Genomic DNA, 20,050 nt, shown 5'->3' on the forward strand with positions numbered 1-20,050 from the left:
AACAAGAGAGAAGTAAAACACTGCAGGAGCAACCCAGGGAGACAGAATGTGGGAACATTCATTGTTACTAAGTCAACAGCAGAAGATTAGGGATGGAATGGAGGGAGCAAGCTTCTTCATCCCTTCTGTACCTCTAGAATTCAAACCTAAGCTAAGATGGGTTCTCACAATTGTTAGTATAAATACAGACAAAATACCTGCCTCAGGTACTTTGCATTTAATCCCAAGGTATATTTTGTAGTGGTGAGGTGGGGGTGTGGTTCTGTCTGCTTGCCGATTGCAGTTTCCCCATTTATATCATGGGCCTATTGGCCCACTTACTCTCCATCTCTCGCTTCAATCAGGAGTATCAATATTGGATCTGATCTCCACATTCTGGATTCTTGGCTAATTTCTTACCTCTCACTGCCGCACTGAAACAGTTAGTTGGATTTTGCTTTGTTAATTGAAAAGCAGATATAGGATGAGGATGTCATGATCTTTCTCTGGAGTTTATTCCCTCTGTGTTAAACCGCCCACAACCTCCAAGTGAGTAAAACCACTCTTGACATTTACCATTTTAGTCCAGGCCACAGGAGACCAATACAAGTATGTTGGCTCCTTGAGTTCAAATCATTGCCACCGACTCTTTATCCCATTCTAGTGAGTCTATATACATAGGAGCACGGGAACAGGAGTAGGCCATTCAGCCCCTTGAGCCTGTTCTGGCTATTTAAATAACAGAATGAGGCTTTATTCCACTTGGTGTTATGGTTGACAACTTTACCTTTGATGCCAGGCTGTAAAGGACCATGAGAAAGAAATAACGAGGGTGACTGGATGAGCCTTGGCCTCAGAACAGCATTGACTAAGGCCCTAAGGCCCTGTGAGACCATCAATTTAATGGCCAACTTTGGACAGCTGCTTTCAATGGTTCCGCAACACATAAGAATCTGCCTTATCTGCTTTTATGTACAATGTCGTTAAAACTGGCAGAGAGAGTAGAGACCTTTATCCCAGTAGCTTGGGATGGGCTTAGAAATGGAAGGATGCTGTGTGAACCACAGCCCATTAGCAGACAGGATTGCTCCTAATTTGGACAACGACTCACTTCGGTTTAACAATCTTGATCTCTAAATCCTACTACCTGGACAAACTCACGCACACCAAGGTTAAATTCTACTTGGCAAGGCTGCTCTCCTTTACGTGTCTCTTAACATTGTTACAGACCGACACACCGGTGCCAGTTGTCACACAAATCTATTCTAACTGATCGCAAATATCAGGTAAAAATGCAACCACATCTCCACATTACAGTAATACTGGCAGACACCGAGAAATATATTAAACACATACAGAAAAAGTCTTTAAATACACACTCAGAATATTTACTAAACATGACCCTCTACAGTTGTCTCATTGCGCTTCAGAAACGAAGCATGTTCAGTCCAGATCACTCCACCGCAGTGAAGTTTGTTTTAGAGGGGGGGGGGGGGCGGAAAATAAGAGTACAACTTAAATAGTTACTGTAGGAAGGTCCACCTCAGTGCACAGGCGTTAGCTGCCTGATACTAAAATATTCACATCTCTTGTTGCACAGTGCACATTCAAGAGCTAATCTCTACTGCCCCAACTGATGGAGATGTGTTTCTCGAATTTAACGGTCTGACATTGTTTATAACTATCTCCTCAGAACAGTAGGACAAGTGTTGGTCTATGCTTTTTGATTGGCTGCTTACTTTTCCTTCTACTGGATTTCATTAGCCCAAAGTTAAGAACTACTCTAGCAAAACAATCCGTTGATAAACTTCTGGTCTCATCTTCTGAACCAGGGCTGCATTTAGGAATTTGCAAGAACTGTGCTGAAATGACCAAGCACCATCCAAAATTCAAATGCTAGACCCTATTTTACTTCTGTTGCTATGGAGCACCGACTTCAAGAACAAAACACTTGGGAAACGTTTCGCTGTTTGTTTACAAATGTAATGCAAGGCCTTGAGCAAAATACACCTTCTTGTCCTTCGGAAATGTTGGAGTGGCTGATGTAAGGTAAATATCGGCCAAACACTTACCACGGAGATGCTGGCTCTTCCATCCCCATAAATTATACAACGGCTTTATGAAAAGGAGGCCATTCAGCCTATCAAACCTGTTCTAACATTCAATTAAACGTTGGCTGATCTGTACAAGTCTTTTTCTCCCCCGTTTCGCTCTATAACCTTTGATATCCTTACCAAACAAAAATCTGTCAATCTCAGTCTTGAAAGCTCCAATTGATGCAACATTCACTGCTTTTTGGGGCAGAGGTTCCAGAATTCCAATGCCCTTTGTATGAAAAAGTGCTTCCTGATTTCAATCCTGAACAGCCTAGCTCTAATTTTAAGATTGCGTCCCCTTGTTCTTGATTCCACCACCAGAGGGAGTGGTTTCTCTGGATCTACCTAATCAAATCCTTTTAACAGCCTTCATGCAACAGATTGGCAATGGCGGGGGGCGGGGGGGGGGAAAAAAAAGTCTCAAAATTACAAAGAGCCACAAAGTTAGTGGACAAATGATCCCCATGGGACTTACCGCCACCTCAAGTTGTCTTAAAATAATAGAAGCTGCTTCTAACATGAGGGTCAAAGATATGGGCAGTCCATTAGAGTATGCAGTATGCTGGTGTACCACATATTAATGCATATTCCTCACATGCCAAATGCTGGAACATAGGCCAGCATGGAAAAGCTGTGAATCAGTGTGGTTGGATCTCCTAGCCCCACCCAATACCTGAGCCCCCATTTTAACCTAACCTGATCAGTGGAAATGTGTTCTGTTCGAATCCATTGATTTCAGCAGAAAATTGGGCAGAGAGTAAAACTGGCCTGAACCCACCCTGGGTTAGATTAAAATTGGGGCTTTGGTTACAGTCTTGACTAGTAGTAGATTGTTGCCAGACCTTCTTGCTTTGCCTCGTGCTGTGTCGCGTGAGGCAGGGGAAAAGAAACTAAAAATAGGAAAGAAAGATCAAAGAATCAAATATTCATATAAATCTCTTTTTTTTAAAAAAAAGAGATTGGTCAAGGTGTTGGAGCATAGGGTCTGGTTGCCTTGCACTTTGCCCTCTCCTTCATTAACACTTAACTCTGCCAATTGTTAACAGCAGAATACATCACTCCACTTTTCTAATGGAAAACTAGTCAGATCCCTATTCTCCATCTAATGCAGCATTCATGAGCTCAGTCAGAAGTGCCATGGCAGAATGTCTTAGTCTCTACCAGAAAATGTCGGTGGCATTGGACACAGTTTCAGAAGAAATTGTAAAGTTAAAAAATAAAGCTTTAAGTAAGGCTCCATTAGGTCAGCCATCTTAAGCTACCTGAGATGTCCCCATCTCAAAGCCTCCTCGAGTCTTCTTGAAGTCAGCCATCATGGACCCACTTGCAGATGGGCATCTCAAGCCTCCTTGGAGATGATCACCTTCTCAGATAATTTTTGAGAGGTGTTTAGACAGTACCATAGGAGAAACAGAAACCTGGCACAATTCAGAAATAAGAACTCCCAATTTGTTTTACATTCAAATATCTAAGTCCCTATCCCATTTTCAACTTTTGAAAGAAACTATGTCCAATGACCTTAAATAACATTAAAAAAATCCATCTGCAACTATATATATAAAACCACATTAACTCTGATTAAATTAGATTAGGAAAAATGTCAATATGAATTGTTTTTTGTTATAGTTAATTTGATCAGGTCTAAACCAAGCCTGAAAACTGGTTTAGAAGAGATGTTAGTCATAAACCAACCTATTCAACTGAAGCTTAAAAATAAGCACCTGCTGGATAGGTGAAATTTATCTGTGTTCTTTTTCCTGTTTATTTAAACCTAATTTTCAGAGGTGCAAATCTTAACAGCACATCCCGTACTTTTAATCAATTGAGAAGATCTCACTTTTCTTGGACCCTTTCCAATGGATGTAGCCTTCATGTTTAATGGCTAGTTGGTTTCCAAGGCAACAACGTGTTGGCTTAATGGGTCAAACGGCCCCCTACAGAGGAAGCTTCAAGAGCTACGAGAGGTGTACTGTACGTGGACCACTGGAAATAAAAGTCAACAGGTATGACAGATATAGCCATCGTCAGCATTTAAGTTCAAAGTTCAAATGTGCCATTAGAGCTGATGCTGCGAATGGCATGAATCTAGTCTTTAGGGCTGGTTAAATAGATCAGTGAACCGGACTGGTATGGTTGCCAGTGTAGACATGAATAGGCAGCAAAGTGGACTAGTGGGCGCAGCAATGGCCACCAGTCTTGACAATGCAGAAGTCTTTCTTTTCTCTTGAGCCCGCCTTCGCTGTGCTTACTCAGAAAACTTGTGAATATCATTGTGAAGCATGTAGTAAGGGTAGGAGATCTCGTTCTGGTATGGGCAGTTGTAGTGGCACCGGCACTTGTTGGTCCACATCATGCTCTTGGAGAAGGTCTCACCGTCCTCGCAGAGGAAGCGCACGTGGATGGTGCGGGTCTGTGATGGGGCGCAGCAACGCCCATCAGTGCAGGAGCCGCACCAGCGGGGTTTGTATCTCTGCACACTGGTGCATCCGGCATAGGTGAATCGCACAGACTCCTTGGCCTTCTTCATTCTCAAGCACTTCTTGCCTTTCTGCCAATGAGGAAAGAGAAGATGTGATAGGGCTCTATCATGATATACCCAAAACCAAATTACAGACAAAGTCATAACACCCACAACCCACCTCCATAGCCCTGATCTTATCAATATGCCAGACCAGGACTGGGGGAAAGGACTCTCACCTATCAATCGTACGTATTTGGAAGTTTTCCATTTTTCCCATTTACAAAACAAACTGACTTGACCATGTCACCACATCATAACGACATAGTTAAGACCAAGGCGATGCCCTTCATCTTGCATGTATTTAGAGGATGTGGAACATGGACCTTCACAGGACTGGAATTAAATAGTCACACCATGCGATATCCACATGCCTAAAACAGCACAAACTGCCTGTGGCTCAGTTGCTAGCACTTTCACCCTGACTCATAAGAACATCTGTCAAAACTAGCACTCCAGTAACACAGCAGATGACCGCAATGAGCATCTCTCAGAATGAATCGAGCACGGAGACTGAGGGAGCTCTAAAAGTTGAAGTCATCACAGCATCAGGTTGGTTTCTGTCCTTTGATGCAAAATTATTCAGTGTTTTGAGTACAAAGGCTCACTGAAAATAATCAGTGAAAGAATAAGTTGAGAAATGGAAGTAAGCGTGGGTGGGTGTTCTTGTTTTTTTTTTAAATAAGTCAATCAGTATTTATGAAAAAGGTTTACTAAGTAGGGAAATAGTCATAGTTTTAATCTGGTTATGATGTTCAAGCTGGCAGAATTTAACACTACTCTAGTGTTACTGTGTACTGAAATCATTACATAGGAACAGGAGTCGGCATTTCAGTTAGATCTTGGCTGATCTGTATTTTAACTCCATCTACTTACCTTGGTTCCATAACACTTATTAGCCTTGGCTAATAAAAATCTTATCAATTTCAGTTTTGAAATTTTCAATTGTGCTTTAGGAAGAGAATGTTCCAGATTTTCGCTGCCCTTTACGTGAAGTGCATTCTGATATCACCCCTAAATGTTCTAGCTCTAAATTCACAGTAATGCCCCTTTATTTTGGACAACACCATCAGAGGCAATGATTTCTCGCTCTCAACTGGAGCATTTCAGCTATGAAGAGAGACAAGATAGGCTTAGAGCAGAGAAGGCTGAGGGGGGACCTGATAGAGGTATACAAAATTATGAGGGGCATAGATAGGGTAGATAGGAAGAAACGTTTCCCTTAGCAGAGGTGTCAATAACCAGGGGGCATAGATTTAAGGTAAGGGGCAGGAGGTTTAGGGGGCATTTGAGGAAAAAAACTTTTTACCAGAGGGTGGTTGGAATCTAGAACACACTGCCTGAGGGGGTAGTAGAGGCAGGAACCCTCACAACCTTTAAGAAGTATTTATATGAGCACGAAACGCCATAGCATACAGGGCTATGGGCCAAGTGCTGGAAAATGGGATTAAAATAGATAGGTGTTGATGGCTGGCACAGACACGATGGGCCAAAGGGCCTGTTTCTGTGCTGTATAACTCTATGACCCTATTGCAAGTTCATGTCTCACTCCAGGATGTGTGCACAAAATTTAGGCTGACGTTCCAGTGCAGCACTGAGTGAATGATGTGTTGTCAGAGGTGGTGTCCTTTAAATAAGATGTTAAACTGACACAATATTTCTCCTCTCATTTGGACATCAAAGATCCCAAGGATATTATTTTGAAGAAGAGCATGGGAACTATCCCCGTTGTTTTGGCCAGCATTTATCCTTCAGTCAACATTAAAAACAGATTATCTGGTAATTTATTATATTGCTGTTTGTGGGGTCTTGCTGTCCAGAAATTGGCTGCTGCATTTCATAGAATGCTTACAGCACAGGAGGCCATTCAGCCTTTTACGTCTGTGCTGACCCTTTGAAAGAGCAATTCACCTAGTGCCACTCCTGTACTGTTTCCCTGTAGCCCTGCACATTTTACCTTTTCAGATAATAATCCACCTCTTGAATTCCCTCGATTGAACCTGCTTTCACCACTCTCAGGCAGTGCATTCCAGATCCTAACCGCTCGCTATGTGAGAAAGTTCTTCCTCATGTCGCCATTGCTTCTTTTGTCAATTGCCTTAAATCCGTGCCCTCTGGTTCTCCATCCTTCCAGTAATGGAGATGGTTTCTCCCTATCTACTCTGTCCAAACCCCTCCTACACTAAAAGCAGTGACTATACTCTGAAAGTACTTCATTGGCTGTAAAATGCTTTGAGACATCGTGAAAGGTCCTATATAACTGAAAGTCTTTCCACTGTAGCCCAGTTTAGGGATTTGGCAGTCAAATGGTGATCAACTGTTCATGCAGCACAATGAGGAGCAAACCTTACCCTGAGGTTGGTATTGAGTGTCACATTGCAGGGACGGAACTGGCAGAGGCGAGTCTCTTTCATCAGTTTGCACTGGGGGTTGTCACTGGTCACTCTGGTAGAGATGCCGATGCCGCAGGTCTTGGAGCATTGGGACCAGTCAGTGGTCTGAACCAGGCACTTTGACTTGGAGTTACGATCGTGGGCCTGCGCTCTCCAGGCTGCAGAGAGAAACAAGTCCTCATCAAGAACATGATCACCTTCGTGAAGTGGTGGGTAGTAACAGGCAGATAAAGATGAATATTAGGGGTCAAATTTCAGCTGGGGTTTCCTCCCAACACTCCTGAGAAATCCCCGGAAAAAAGGGAATAAGCAACATTTATCCAGGGTTTCAATGGATCCTCTGCCAAAGTTACAGATAATACCTTGGGAAGCCATGTGAACATTCACCCCCATAGAATACAACAACTTATATTTGTGTAGCACCCTTTAACATAAATTCTCCCAAGCTGATTCACAGGGGAATTATAAAACAGAACTTGATATTGAGTCATATAGGGAGATATTAGGGCAGATGACCAAAAGTTTGGTCAATGAGGTAGGTTTTAAGGAACATCATAAAGGAGAAGACAGAGAGGTAGAGAGACAGAGAGGTTCAGGGAGGGAATTCCAGAGCTTGGGGCCTAGGCAACTGAAAACACAGCCATCAATGGTGGAGCAGTTAAAATCAGGGATGCTCAAGAGTCCAGAATTAGATGAGTGCAAATATATCAGAAGGTCGTGAGGCTGGAGGAAATTACAGAGCTGAGGGTAATGAGACCATGGAGGGATTTGAAACAAAAAAGATGCGAATTTTAAAATCAAAATGTTGCTTAACTGGGAGTCAATGTAGGTCAGCAAGCACAGGGGTGATAGGTGAACAGGACTTGGTGCGAGTTAGGACAAGAGCAGCAGAGATTTGGATGATCTCAAGTTTATGGAGAGTAGAATGTGGAAGACCAGCCAGGAATGCATTGGGATAATCGAGTCTAAAAGGTAACAAAGGCAATAATGATGGTTTCAGCAATGTATGAGCTGAGTCAGACAATGTTGTTGAAGTAGAAATAGGTGGTCTTAGTTCATATACAATGGTTGTGTGTTATATTTAGTAGAATAAGCAAAGATACAAGCAGTTCAAATTTACAGAATATATTAAAAATCTTATATCTGCACATACTTCCCTCTTTTCCCTCTCCATTCCTTGATTACATTTATAATGGAAATTGTCTATGTAAACTTGTCATATCTTTACAGTGTGACTATTTACATAGGGAGTTTCCATTGTAAACATAGATTTATAATGGGAATATAAAAATAAGGGCAGAATGTATGTTATGATTGAAGGATGTCTTCATGTCTGCTCTAATTATCCCTCACCCCTTAATCCTGCTTCACCTGAAGGCTCGATCCTTGACTGCCTGAGGTGAGCTAGCGTCTTTTTATTTTTCCTCCCATCTCTCCTGAAGGAACTGTTATTGGGATACAGTTCCACAGCCATTAGAGACTCTCCATGTAACCCTTTCAAATGACCATGTGCAAGCTTAGACCATCAGTGACAGCAAGCTATTAGACCCTAATAAGTCAAAGCCAAACTTGTCCCTAGTAGGCGAGTGCGCACGTGCACACATTTTCTAGCAGAGCTCACTGGATAGAGAAGGCTCATTGGACTGATTCCTGGGATGAAGGCATTGTCTTATGAGGAAAGTTTGGGCAAATTAGGCCTATACTCGGAGTTTAGAAGAATGAGAGGTGATCTTATTGAAATATATAAGATTCTGAGGGGGCTTGGCAGGGTAGATAGTTGAGAGGATGTTTTCCCACGTGGGACATCTAGAACTAGGGGGCACAGTTTAAAAATAAGGGATTTCCTATTTAAGACGGAGATGAGGAATTTCTTCTCTCAGTTAATCTTTGAAATTCTCTATCCCAGAGAGCAGTGGAGGCTGGGTCACTGAACATATTTAAGGCTTAGTTTTTGTCTACAAGGGAGTCAAAAGTTATGGGGAGCAGACAGGAAAGCAGAGTTAAGGCCTCAATCAGATTAGCCATGATCATATTGAATTGCAGAGCAGACTCAATGGGCCAGATGGCCTACTTTTGTTCCCATCTCTTATGTTCTTATAGTGATCTTCAGAGGGAATGCTCATTGTCTATTTTCCCTTTCTTAACCCAAGGCAGCGAGATCCATTGTAACCCCTACACTTCTTCCCAGCTGAGACAGGCAGTACAGCACAGGCCCAAAGCTCAAACCTGGGGATTTTTGGTGCGAATGGCTCAGTCCCACACTGACCAATAAGTGTAGCAATCAGGGAGCTGCCGATTCCTCTGTTAAAGGAGGAAATCCGCAGGAATTAACTGAATGAATGACTGCTCTCCTACCTGGTTCTATCTTAAGGCCTCCTCTGATCAGGTCAATCAATTCATTGCTCGATAGCGGTTCTGCATCTGGCTGGTCTCCAATCTCTTCGTAACTCATCGAGTCATCCGCCTCCTCGGTGCTATCGCCAGAGTCTTCGCCAATATGGTTGGTGTCACAGGCCCATTCCTCACAGCACTGGCCTGGTATCTTGACCAGCCGAGGCTTGGGGCAGTCCACGGTTGGCAGAGAGAACTCCTGGGGACAAAGGGGCATACAGCCCACCACTCCATCGATACAGGTACACTGGTGCTTGCAGTTGGGCTGAAAGTTCTCTCCATTCTGGTAGATATTCCCACTGAACTCACAGGGCCTTCCTTCAGATTTGGCTGCAGCATCAAAATAAAAATAAGCAATGTGGAATATTCAGCAAGCCACAGAAACTTCAGCTTAAAAACCTTCAGAAAGGTTTGGAAAAGCCATTGGGTTGTTTTGGTTTAGAATGCATTGCCTGAAATACACAGGTTCAGTAGTAACTTTCAAAAGGGATTTGGATCTATACACAAAAAAAAAAGAGATTTGCAGGGCTATGGGGAAAGAGCAGGGCAATGGGATTAAATGATAGCTCTTTCAAAGAGCCAGCACAGTCACGATGGGCTGAATTGCCTTCTTCTGTACTGTGTAATTCTAGGCTTCTAGTTCCTAGTTTATTTCTCCTCTTCAGTCCCTTTACCCCTTTAGGGCCTTGAATGATGCTAGGGGCGGATAAACATCTGGAGTAGCGGGTGATACTGGGTTATCGGCAGAGTATGCAGAACAGTGGGATTAGTTTAGCAAAGAGTCGGCACAGACGTGCTGGGCTGAATGGTCTCCGTCTGTGCTGTACATTACTGAAGTGTGGTGACATCTTGTCCCAGTGGTTCTGCACCATCTTTCAGTACTGTTGTGTAAATGGGCCCCAGGAAGTGAACTAGGGTTCTGACAGTTACAAATAATCACAAAGATTGTGACTGATTACTGATAACTGGGAGGGTTACTTGCGATTCTAATAATTGGGAATGTTTCTACTGATGATTAATGACCATGAAGGTTACTACACATTACCAATAAGCATGAGGGTTATTCTTGGTTACAATAGCTTAGTAATAAGCACAAGGGTTATTACGGATTATTAAAAACCATGAGACTACTGATGACTAATAACCATGATCTTTACTATAGGTTATTAATAACAAGTTATTACAGATTACTAATAATCATAAAAGTTATTATAGGTTAATCTAGTTTACTGATTGCCACAAGAGTTACCAGTTTACTAATAACCATGAGGATTGAATGAGGGTTATTATTGATTACTAATACCCACAAAGGCTACCAGAGGTCACTAATACTGGGATTACTACAGGTTACTTCTAACCACAGGTTGCTGACTATCACTTTTGCTTGGGACATCAGACTGAGGCCACTCATTAATCCCATCACCCTGAAAAACAAGATGGCTTCTCCTGCTCAGCTTCCTGGCTATTTTTATACTGTTAAATGCTTGACGTACCTCGGCAGATACCCCGTGTGGCAGTGTCACTGGAGCCGAAGCTACACTCGAGTCCCTTGATGTGGTCACAGGGTTCCATGGTGCTGCAATCCTGGTTGAATTGCCGAGCACAGACCTTACAACAGTTGCAGCCATCCATTATCAAGCTATTGCCCGGGGCACAACTCGGAGGGGCATCAGGGCAATGGCACTCTGGTCCACAGCCAATCTCCACCTGGGTTGGGCAAGATAAACATCAGTCAGCTCCCTGCAGGCTTTCAGCTCCTGTTCTGGTGATTATGGCCAATCAGATTGGAAGGTAACAGACACAGATGAGTAGCAGAGTATGATCAGATCAGAATTGTGGGTAAACCAAGCCCTGACATTAAACACATTACTATTCCTACTGGGTCAAGGACAGATACAATCTACCCTATACAATAAAAGACACCCCTAATGAGTTACAGATTAATATTGGAAATAGTAAATAATGTGCAATAAGACAATGTATAATACTTATGTATCGATATATTATAAAATTGATATTATACTGAGCAACATATGTGTGTAATATAGAGTAACGTATCTATATATAAAACAGAATGTAAATGATCTTAACTTAGAGTAATGTGCATCTATAGGAGATGGTATGGAGTCATTGGGCACATTGTAGTGCATGTAAACCATCCTCAGCACCTGATAGTCCAATGATTCTGTCCAACAGTGATGCTCTGACATATGTGCATGTGAGCATGCTTGTGTGCAGTGTGCAATGTCTTCAAAATGTTGTTCCTGTTCTTAAGGAAGCATTCTTTGGACATGTTTTATTGAATGGAGTTAGTGCATCAGAATGCAACATGGTAACACATTTGAAATTCTTTCGTACACCATTGTTGAAGAAGCCAGTTTTACTGAGAGGAATTAAAGGTGGGAAAATAAGAGTATTCACCACCATTGCAGCCTCATACACATTACACAGTCACTAGACAGTGTGGGGTGCCAAAAGTGTTCCCACTACAAGATAAAAGTGGTTTCCTTACGCCAAAGTGAAGATTGGAAATCTATTTATGGTTCTTTTCCACAAAAGAACACCACCACCCACCCACCCCCAAGCCAGATGGGTTGGCAAATGAAGGGGTTGGGGGGGGGGGTGGGGGCAGTGACGGGAGATAAAGGCTCCAATTCAGCTAGCTGTTGGAGGAGTATCTTACACGGAGCTATGATTAAAAAGATATTGTCATTTGGTAGTACAGAACTTGGAGTATTGTTGAAAGAAAGAGACATGTCTGAGCTTTTCGTCTTGCACTCATCAGGACACTCGCAAGAATACCAATATAAGGGGAAAACAATTTATACTGTATGTGAAGAGAGTGCTGTTTGGTTGGCAAATGGCATTGCCATGGAGAATGCACCAGTTATGGTGACTGACAGTTAACTGCCAAGCCTTATTTGGAATTTAAACCAGGTAGTTTGACCCTGGTTGGTCAAGGCATTGCCCTGAGGGATGAGTCAGCGAATGGCTGTCACTTAATTTGTTTAGCTGAAACACAGAAACATAAGAAATAGGAACAGAAGTAGACCATTTGGCCCCTTGAGCCTGTTCCGCCATTCAATAAGATCATTGCTGATCTGGCAGACCGTATCAAACAGCATGTGCCAGCCACTGTTTGTAATGGTCAGGGTACAGGCTTGCAAAACTCAAAACAGTGTGCAACATTAGATGTTATTCCACGATTGGACAACATTTGCTAAATAATCCTCAGTGTTCTAAGAATTACGCTGACAACCAATTTAAGATTGTCAGTCAGGTTTGCATTGTGGTGCATTTGCATGTGCTGGAAGCTACATATATTAATACACAGGGCCCTGTTATTTGCAGACAGAAAGAACATGTACGTACATTGCATCTGTTTCAGCTAAACAAATTAAGTGACAGCCATTCGCTGACTCATTCCTCAAGGAATGCCTTGACCAATCAGGGTCAAGCTGCCTGGTTTAAATTTCAAACAATGCTTGGCAGTTTATTATCAGTCACTATAATTGGTGCATTCTCCATGGTAACACCATTTACCAACCAATCAGCGCTCTCTTCACATACAGTATACATTTTTGTTTTCCTCCTTATACTTGCGAGAGTCCTGATGAGTGCAAGACGAAAAGCTCAGACGTGTCTTTTTTCAGAAATATTGAAAAGATAGGTAGTAACATCTCAGCAAGCACACACGAGGGTTCACTGTGATGCCTTATTACATACAGAGCTGGTATTGCTGTCCCTCCACAGTCCAGCGCTTCATTCTTGTGCTGTCTTTCTGCTGAGACGTTAAACTGAGCTCCTGTCTGCCCTCTCTGTGAGATGGAGAATATCCCAACCCGCTGTAAGATTCCACCGACACCAGTGGAAATAAGTGTAAAGTTGCCAACCCTCCCAGAATGGCTGGGAGACTGCCAGATTCGGCCTCAATCTCCCCGCGGCTATTAAAGAGCAACTCGGGGTGGGGATTTTAAAACGGGAGGATTCCATTAATCGCATTCCACCGACCACAGAGTCGGTTGAACTGAACGTTGATGGACGACGCCGTTCGCAGGCGGCCTTTCCGCGCAGGCGCAGCGACGCATTGTTTCTGCCGCGGCCGCGCGCGCTTGTCTACAGCGCATGCTCGCTGCCCCGCCCGTTTGTTTGTTTTTCCCGCCGGTGGCCGGTGCTGGGCCTGAGAACGAGCGAGGGAGCGTCGAGTGAAGCCGACCTCAAATCGAGACATGGAGTAGTTAGAGAGCGAAGGAGCGAGCCCAGCCGGGAGGTAAAGTAACGAGGGATTAAGGGTTAACCGTCTGAACTGTCAACTGCCCCCCTGCTTTGCCTGGAAAATTCGCCCCCCTCCCCTCCCCAGGTCCAGCCCAGTCTTTAGCGGCTCCCCAGCGGCCGGTTGAAAGAGGCAGCGCTGCTTCCTGCTTCGTTGCATTGATTAAAAAGGCCAAAGTTTTCCCCCAAGAGACTTGACTCAGAGTCTCACACTAAAATAAAAAATGATGGCTTTATTGTACACGGATTTGGAAACCACAGGTCAAAGGTCAACCGATGACGTCATGATGTTCGCAGGAGCAAAATAAAACCTCCTGGAATAGTTTCCCTCTGAGTTGGTAACCCTAGTGAATTACCCGATAATCTGTTTTTATTTAGAGAGTAAGTGGTATTTTTATTATGGTGGTGAAGGGATAAATATTAATCAGGTCACCAGGGGAACTCCCTCTTTTGCTGTGAGATCTTTGACGCCTGCCTGAGGGGACTGTCTAAACATCTCTCCTGTGTCTGAGGTTGGTTTCGCTGTGGAGTTTACTCCTGCACCAGGAAATGTTATTACACAGGGAGAGGGGAAGCAGTGAGACACTGACCTGTCAGATCATGTCCCTGCCCAGCCCCTCAACCCCCAGTTGGTCCTGACGTTGTTTGTACGGGACTGTCCATTCAGAGACATGACTCAGCGCAGCACAGAAATAGATCATGCACTCGTGCCAAACTCAATGATCTCCAGGGCACTTCATTACTATGATTTGCAATTACACTTCAAGAATTTTCTGTTGTGAATTTGCCTACAGGCTTTTAACCCTGACAGGTCCAGGCAAATAACTAGCACTTCATTTTTGAACTTCAGTTCACAGACTGACACTGAAGTAAACATCAATGTTATGGTACTAAAGGAATACATTAAAATCATAGATATAGGTCCATCACTGGGGTCACTTGTTATCCACAAGAATAAACTAAAATTTCAGTGTTAATTTTTAATAAATATTTAAATTGTGCTTGCAATGTCACCTCCAACCCATCTTACTCTCTCATCAATTTCCTTTTAACTCTATTTCTGTTTGTTAAATTTCAATTTAATTTGTACTTTATTTTAATCTAACCCACCCCAGAGTCAAGCAAGTAGCCTGGGGAAGAACAATTAGACAAGGGGGGTTAATTGTGACAGGTGAGCTTGATGTAGTCAGCTGACATACTGACCTTTCATCTCTAGGACTGGAGCTTCAGTCTGACCTGGAGTATCAGGTTGAATGTTGTCTCCTTGCTCTGACAGATGGCAAGATCTCCCACATTATTCCCTTGCAGTGCCCACTGGGAACCAAAGCATACCAATCAACCCCCTTTTCCAGCCAGAGGCCTGGTCTCAGGAGAGGCTTAAGGTAGTGCCTCTCCTGAGTCTATCTTTAAGCCATTCCCCTGTTCTCCTTGTGAAACCAGAGCCAAAAGGGGGAAGTGCAAACATGGGCCATCTGTGACATCAAGGCCAGTGTGCATGCACCTGGTATCATGATTTCCCATCACCACCATAACATTCTGCTACCCCTTACATTTGGCAGCCAGGGAGAAGTGATGAAAAACACAGGCACCCTTAGATGTCAGTCATAGGTCAGTGGTAGCACTCTCATCTTTGGGTCACTCTAGAGACCTAAGCCCATAATGTAAGCTGACACTCCAATGCAATACTGAGGGGATGCTGCACTGTCGAAGGTACTGCCTTTTGGATTGGATGTAAAATAAAGGTCCCACCTGCCCTCTCAGAAGGATGTTTATCCCAACCCTCTTACCACTAAACACAGATTATCTAGTCTTTATCTTGTTGCTGACTGCAGAATCTTGTGTTCCCTGTAATAATGGCTACACTTCAAAAGTATTGGCTGTGGGATATCCTGAGGTTGTGAAAGAATGCTAGAAAAACATAAATAGTTACGTACTTCCCCTCCGTGTGAAAACTCAATACTCTGAACTCAGGTGCTAATTCCACCATTTACACAATTCCTGATCCAGGTGTGACTCCTATTTGTAACCTGGATTGGCATCTTCTGATAAGACAAGGATGTTTTGTGTTCTTAATTACATGGCAGTCAGGCTGAGACTGCAAAATCAGGGATGTTTTGAGATGGTAAAGATACTTAACTGGGTCACTACAGCCTGCACTGTAGAACTGGCACACTTAACTGTTCAGAGCAAGAGTACAACGTGATGTGAGGGCAACATCAAAGAGGGACAGTTAACCCCGAGTTACTGGCTGTAATTCTCATAGATGCTGCAGGCAAATAACTCTGGAGTGTTCCCGGAACACAGCAAACAACCTGAGGCAAATTACACATTCACTTAACACAGGTGGAAGCTCCAGGCACACTAAGGACAGCAATGCACCTTTTAAGAAAAAAAAACTAACAATTGCATCCAAGGAATCATGGGGTTAATAACATTAGTTTCCTAGTGTTGTTTTCAAGGCTGGCATCAAGATGTGGTCGCTTTAAGAGTTGTCTCTGCCCACTCTGCTCCCTGCCAACCCCCCTCACCCTCTGCAATTTGAGCCGGGTGTGAAGTTTTCCAAAAGTAGCCTCTATCATCATTCAGTTTGTGGTTATTAAGGAGCAGTATGAGGCCCATAGTCAGGCCTCTAAACTGTACCATTCAGTCAGTCAGCTTGGTATCCTCTGTGCACATCAATGAAAAGGTCTCCCATTATGTTAGGAATTTAGACCTGGAGTACAGTGGCCCAGGTCTGCCGAGGCGTAGTTTATTTTCCCTCACTTTCCATTCCTCCCCTTGGAGAACAGTGTGAAGTAATGGAGGGATTCATAGGCTGATTAACAGCTGCGATGACATGCTGTAACTCGAAAGAGTTTCCAATGTCTTAACTCTGATTTTTTTCCCCCCTAAAAATATAGTTTATAAAATTTCTGAAAGTACCTAGCAAAACATCGACTTAAATTACAGAAAGTGCAATAAAATTCAACTAGTCTCCATACAGCATGTTCCACTCTCATATGCCTCAATATAATTGTAATACTCTTGATATTTACAATATACATTCCATGTCAAGCATTAAGCCTGAGGGCAAACTGTTTCAAATTGAAGATTACAGAAAGTGCAATAGAATTCAATTAGTCTCTATACAATATGTTTCACTCTGAAGTGCCACAATACAATTTCAATATTCTTGATATTTATAATATACATTCCTTGTTGGGCAGATACCCGAGGGATTCTGCACAGTTTCTAGCCTCTCGATGTACTATGGCTGAAAGGAACTGTGATTTTAATTGCTCCACCATTTGCATCAGCTGCTTGGACTCTAAGCACTGGAATTCCCTACCTGAACCTCACCACCTCTCTCTCCTCCTTTAGGTTGTTCCTGAAAACCTAAAGCTTTGGCCCAATTTTTGGTCAGCTGTCCTAATATCACCGTATGTGACACGCTGTCAAATTTTGTTTATTAACACTCTCTTAAGGTGAAGCACCTTAAGATATTTTACTACATGAAAACTGCTACATAGATGCAACTTGTTGCTGTTAATTGGGTGGCTAATCCTATACAATCGGAGTGTTTCAACGCCTCTCACAGCCCATGTAGTGGCCGGGAGTTGGGGGAGGGGGTTACCCACATGCACCAGGCATGGGAATCCCTCCAAATGTCAATCCAGAATTCAGTGCTGGAGTTAACCGAGCTGGAGTCTACTTACCAGGAGTATCTGGAATAGGGCTCGAGCTCCCTGCCTCCTGCCTTGGAGTGAGAACGCTGAGCTAAAGGTTTGTTCCCAGGCTTTTCAGATGATGCATTGTTGCAATCCCCTTTGGGAGGAGATGTCACTTAATGTAGGGGGCGGTGCCAGGAATTCCGATTGGCCTAGCTGGCAGGAGGTAGGGAGGAGAAAACTCATGCTGGCTGTTTTCCAGTTTCACATGACTCATTTAAAGGTCCCTTGTTCGAAACTGGTTTTCAGCAGCCTTTTTGAATGTTAGCTGTGGCTCTGTGAGTAGCATTCTGCACCGAGTCCAGGGACTTGAGTGCAAAATCCAGGCTGATACTTGGCACTAACTGAGGGATCGCTCTCTGGTGTCCTAGCCAATATTTATCCTTCAACCGACATCACCAATACAGGTCATGATAAAATTGCTGTTTATGGGAGCTGCCTGTTGCATTTCTCACATTACACTTCAATAAGTAGGCTGTAAAGCACCATGATCCCCGAGGTTGTCAAAGGCGTCATACAAATGCTAGTCTTCACTTTACCATCTGGAAAGTGTAGTATGAAGGCAGGGAGTCTGGTGCCTAACAAACCTTCCCCCACTTACCTCACACTCAGAGTGATCCCAGTTCTGTAGCTAAGCAAATCAGGACAGAGCCATCTGCTGCAGTTTGCAGCATCCAGCTCTCCTAGTTAAAGTGGGAAACAGAACTAATCTGATGATACCACCAGGAGCAATGTGCTATGTTAATCTTTTTTTGGGGGTGGGGGGAGGAATTAGGGAATTTTCATCAATAGGATGTTTTTAGTTCTTAGCCAAGCTCACAAGGAGATGAGATGAATCCCAGTGAAACGTGTGATAGAAAGTGCAAAGGTTACAAAAGACATTGACAAAAATCTGACTTTTTACACTTGCTGATAAAAATAAAACTTGGTATTTATATAGTGTCTTTCATAACCCCAGGCCATCACACAACAATTAACGGGCAGTGAAGTAATTTGGAGTGTAGTCACTGTTTAATGTAGGAAATGTGGCAGACAATTTGAGCACAGCAAGCTCCCAGAAACAGCAATGAAATAACCACCAAATAATCTGTTTTTGTGATGTTGGTTGAGGGGTAAATATTGGCCAGGACACTTGGAGGAACTTTTATTCGAAATAGCACTGTGGGATCTTTTACATCCACCTGAGAGGGCAGATGGGACCATTGTTTCACGTCTGATCCAAAAGACAGCACCTCTGACAGTGCAGCAGTTCCTCAGTACTGTGTTGGAGGGTCAGGTCAGTCTAGATAATCTGCCCATGTCTGGCTGGATTGGGATTTAAACCCAAAACCTTTTGTCTCAGAGGCAGGAGTAGTACCCACTGAGTCAAGGCTGAAATCTGAATAAAGACAAGCCTCCTCCCATCCCTTTCCCAGATTAAAACTGTAAATCAGAAGTTTACTTTAGAAAAATTCTTCACTTTGTAATAATTCCAAACTTGAAATAACAAATTTACCAGGGTTTGAGGGAAACCTGGGAGGCAGATTGTTTTAACACATAACCTGCAAAAATATCGCAAAGGTGGTTTAAAATCAGCTGGCAGGCTGGATAAATTTAGCAGCCTCTCTTGCCCCACACGCTGATCACAGGACCTGGACATTGAGTGATAATCAGGAACATTTAAAACAGGATGAAAACTATATACAGAGGCAGACACAAAGACTTTGTAAAATGTGTAGCGAAGAGTTTAAAATACCGAAGTAACACTTACCCCAGCCGCAGTGCAGAGCAGGATCATCAGGTACACGAGTGCTTCCATCTTCTTTGCCAAAACAAATTGTCAAAAAAATAAAGATCCTTCCCTGTTTTCTAATTACTTAAAAAAAACAAAAGCTCCTTGTGCAAAAGAAAAGCCGTCAAAACGTGTCACCCAGTTTCAGGTGGTCGGGTTACTTTCAGGTGAATTTCAGCAGCGTGAGATCCACTTTGTTCCTAAAGGAAAAATTAATGGAAAGGAAAATAAACTTTTCCTGCTGTTTAGGATTTACCGTGCGCACCAGTCGAGATCTGCACTGACTGTTTCAGTCCTTCTAAATATCTTTTTCAAAGTGCTGTTCTCACTGATGTTCTTGTCTTTCTAGCCGGTGTCAAGCTCCCAACACCGCGGGTCGCAGTTCATTCAACCCGGGAGCTCACGCTTGTTTTTATAAGCCAGAGATGCTGCTCTCATCCCCTCCCCTCTCTTCCCTCCCACGGCCCCGCGTCACCGCTTGGCCGCTCTCGCAGCGCAGATGCCCGGCGCCAGAGCCAAACACCTTCCGCCGTGGAAACCCAGCCAAGAAAAAGGAAATAGAGCGATTAAAAAACATCATCAAGGAGAGAGAGAAAACAGGACCTTTAACACGCCAGTTTCCCAAATAATCCTAAATATTTAACTTCAAGTAAAAACACCTTATTAACAGCAAACTTGCTATTTAAATTCCTTCATCTATAATCCTTAAAAAATTAGGTGTCTTTTTATAAGAAAATTCTTGCAATTTTTGAATTTCTTTGTTAAATGTGCTTCATCTCCTGCGGAGCACCGGCCAGTGTGATTTAAATGTCATTTTTTCATCTCTGTACTGTACCTCCCTGAGCTAAAGTTGAAACGTGTGCTGAAATTGATCCATTTATCTCATTTTTGATATAATACTGCCTGATGTTTAATATTATCCA

General features: G+C 43.1%; 1 protein-coding gene and 1 long non-coding RNA gene across 3 annotated transcripts in view; one reads left to right on the forward strand and one right to left on the reverse strand.

Moving 5' to 3' along the window:
- Window positions 1-1,946: 1,946 nt before the first annotated feature.
- Window positions 1,947-19,683, reverse strand: ccn1l1 (cellular communication network factor 1, like 1). 2 transcript variants are annotated; one of them, XM_078550374.1, is made up of 5 exons: window positions 19,107-19,683; window positions 10,871-11,084; window positions 9,342-9,707; window positions 6,945-7,144; window positions 1,947-4,623 (listed from the first exon to the last, which is right to left on the reverse strand). In XM_078550374.1, exons 1-5 carry the CDS (start codon window positions 19,152-19,154, stop codon window positions 4,321-4,323), a joined length of 1,131 nt encoding a protein of 376 aa, XP_078406500.1. In that variant the 5' UTR covers window positions 19,155-19,683; the 3' UTR covers window positions 1,947-4,320. The 2 variants fall into 2 exon arrangements, with proteins under 2 accessions (XP_078406500.1, XP_078406501.1); XM_078550375.1 differs by lacking the exon at window positions 19,107-19,683 and adding an exon at window positions 13,104-13,429.
- Window positions 13,528-20,050, forward strand: part of LOC144685639 (uncharacterized) — a 59,360-nt gene continuing 52,837 nt past the window's right edge. Inside the window, exon 1 of the long non-coding RNA XR_013577751.1 lies at window positions 13,528-13,647. This is a non-coding gene — a long non-coding RNA (uncharacterized LOC144685639). The remainder of the gene's footprint in view (window positions 13,648-20,050) is intronic.

This window comes from Cetorhinus maximus, chromosome 10 (genome assembly GCF_964194155.1).
Source record: "Cetorhinus maximus chromosome 10, sCetMax3.hap1.1, whole genome shotgun sequence".
Lineage (NCBI taxonomy): Eukaryota > Metazoa > Chordata > Chondrichthyes > Lamniformes > Cetorhinidae > Cetorhinus > Cetorhinus maximus.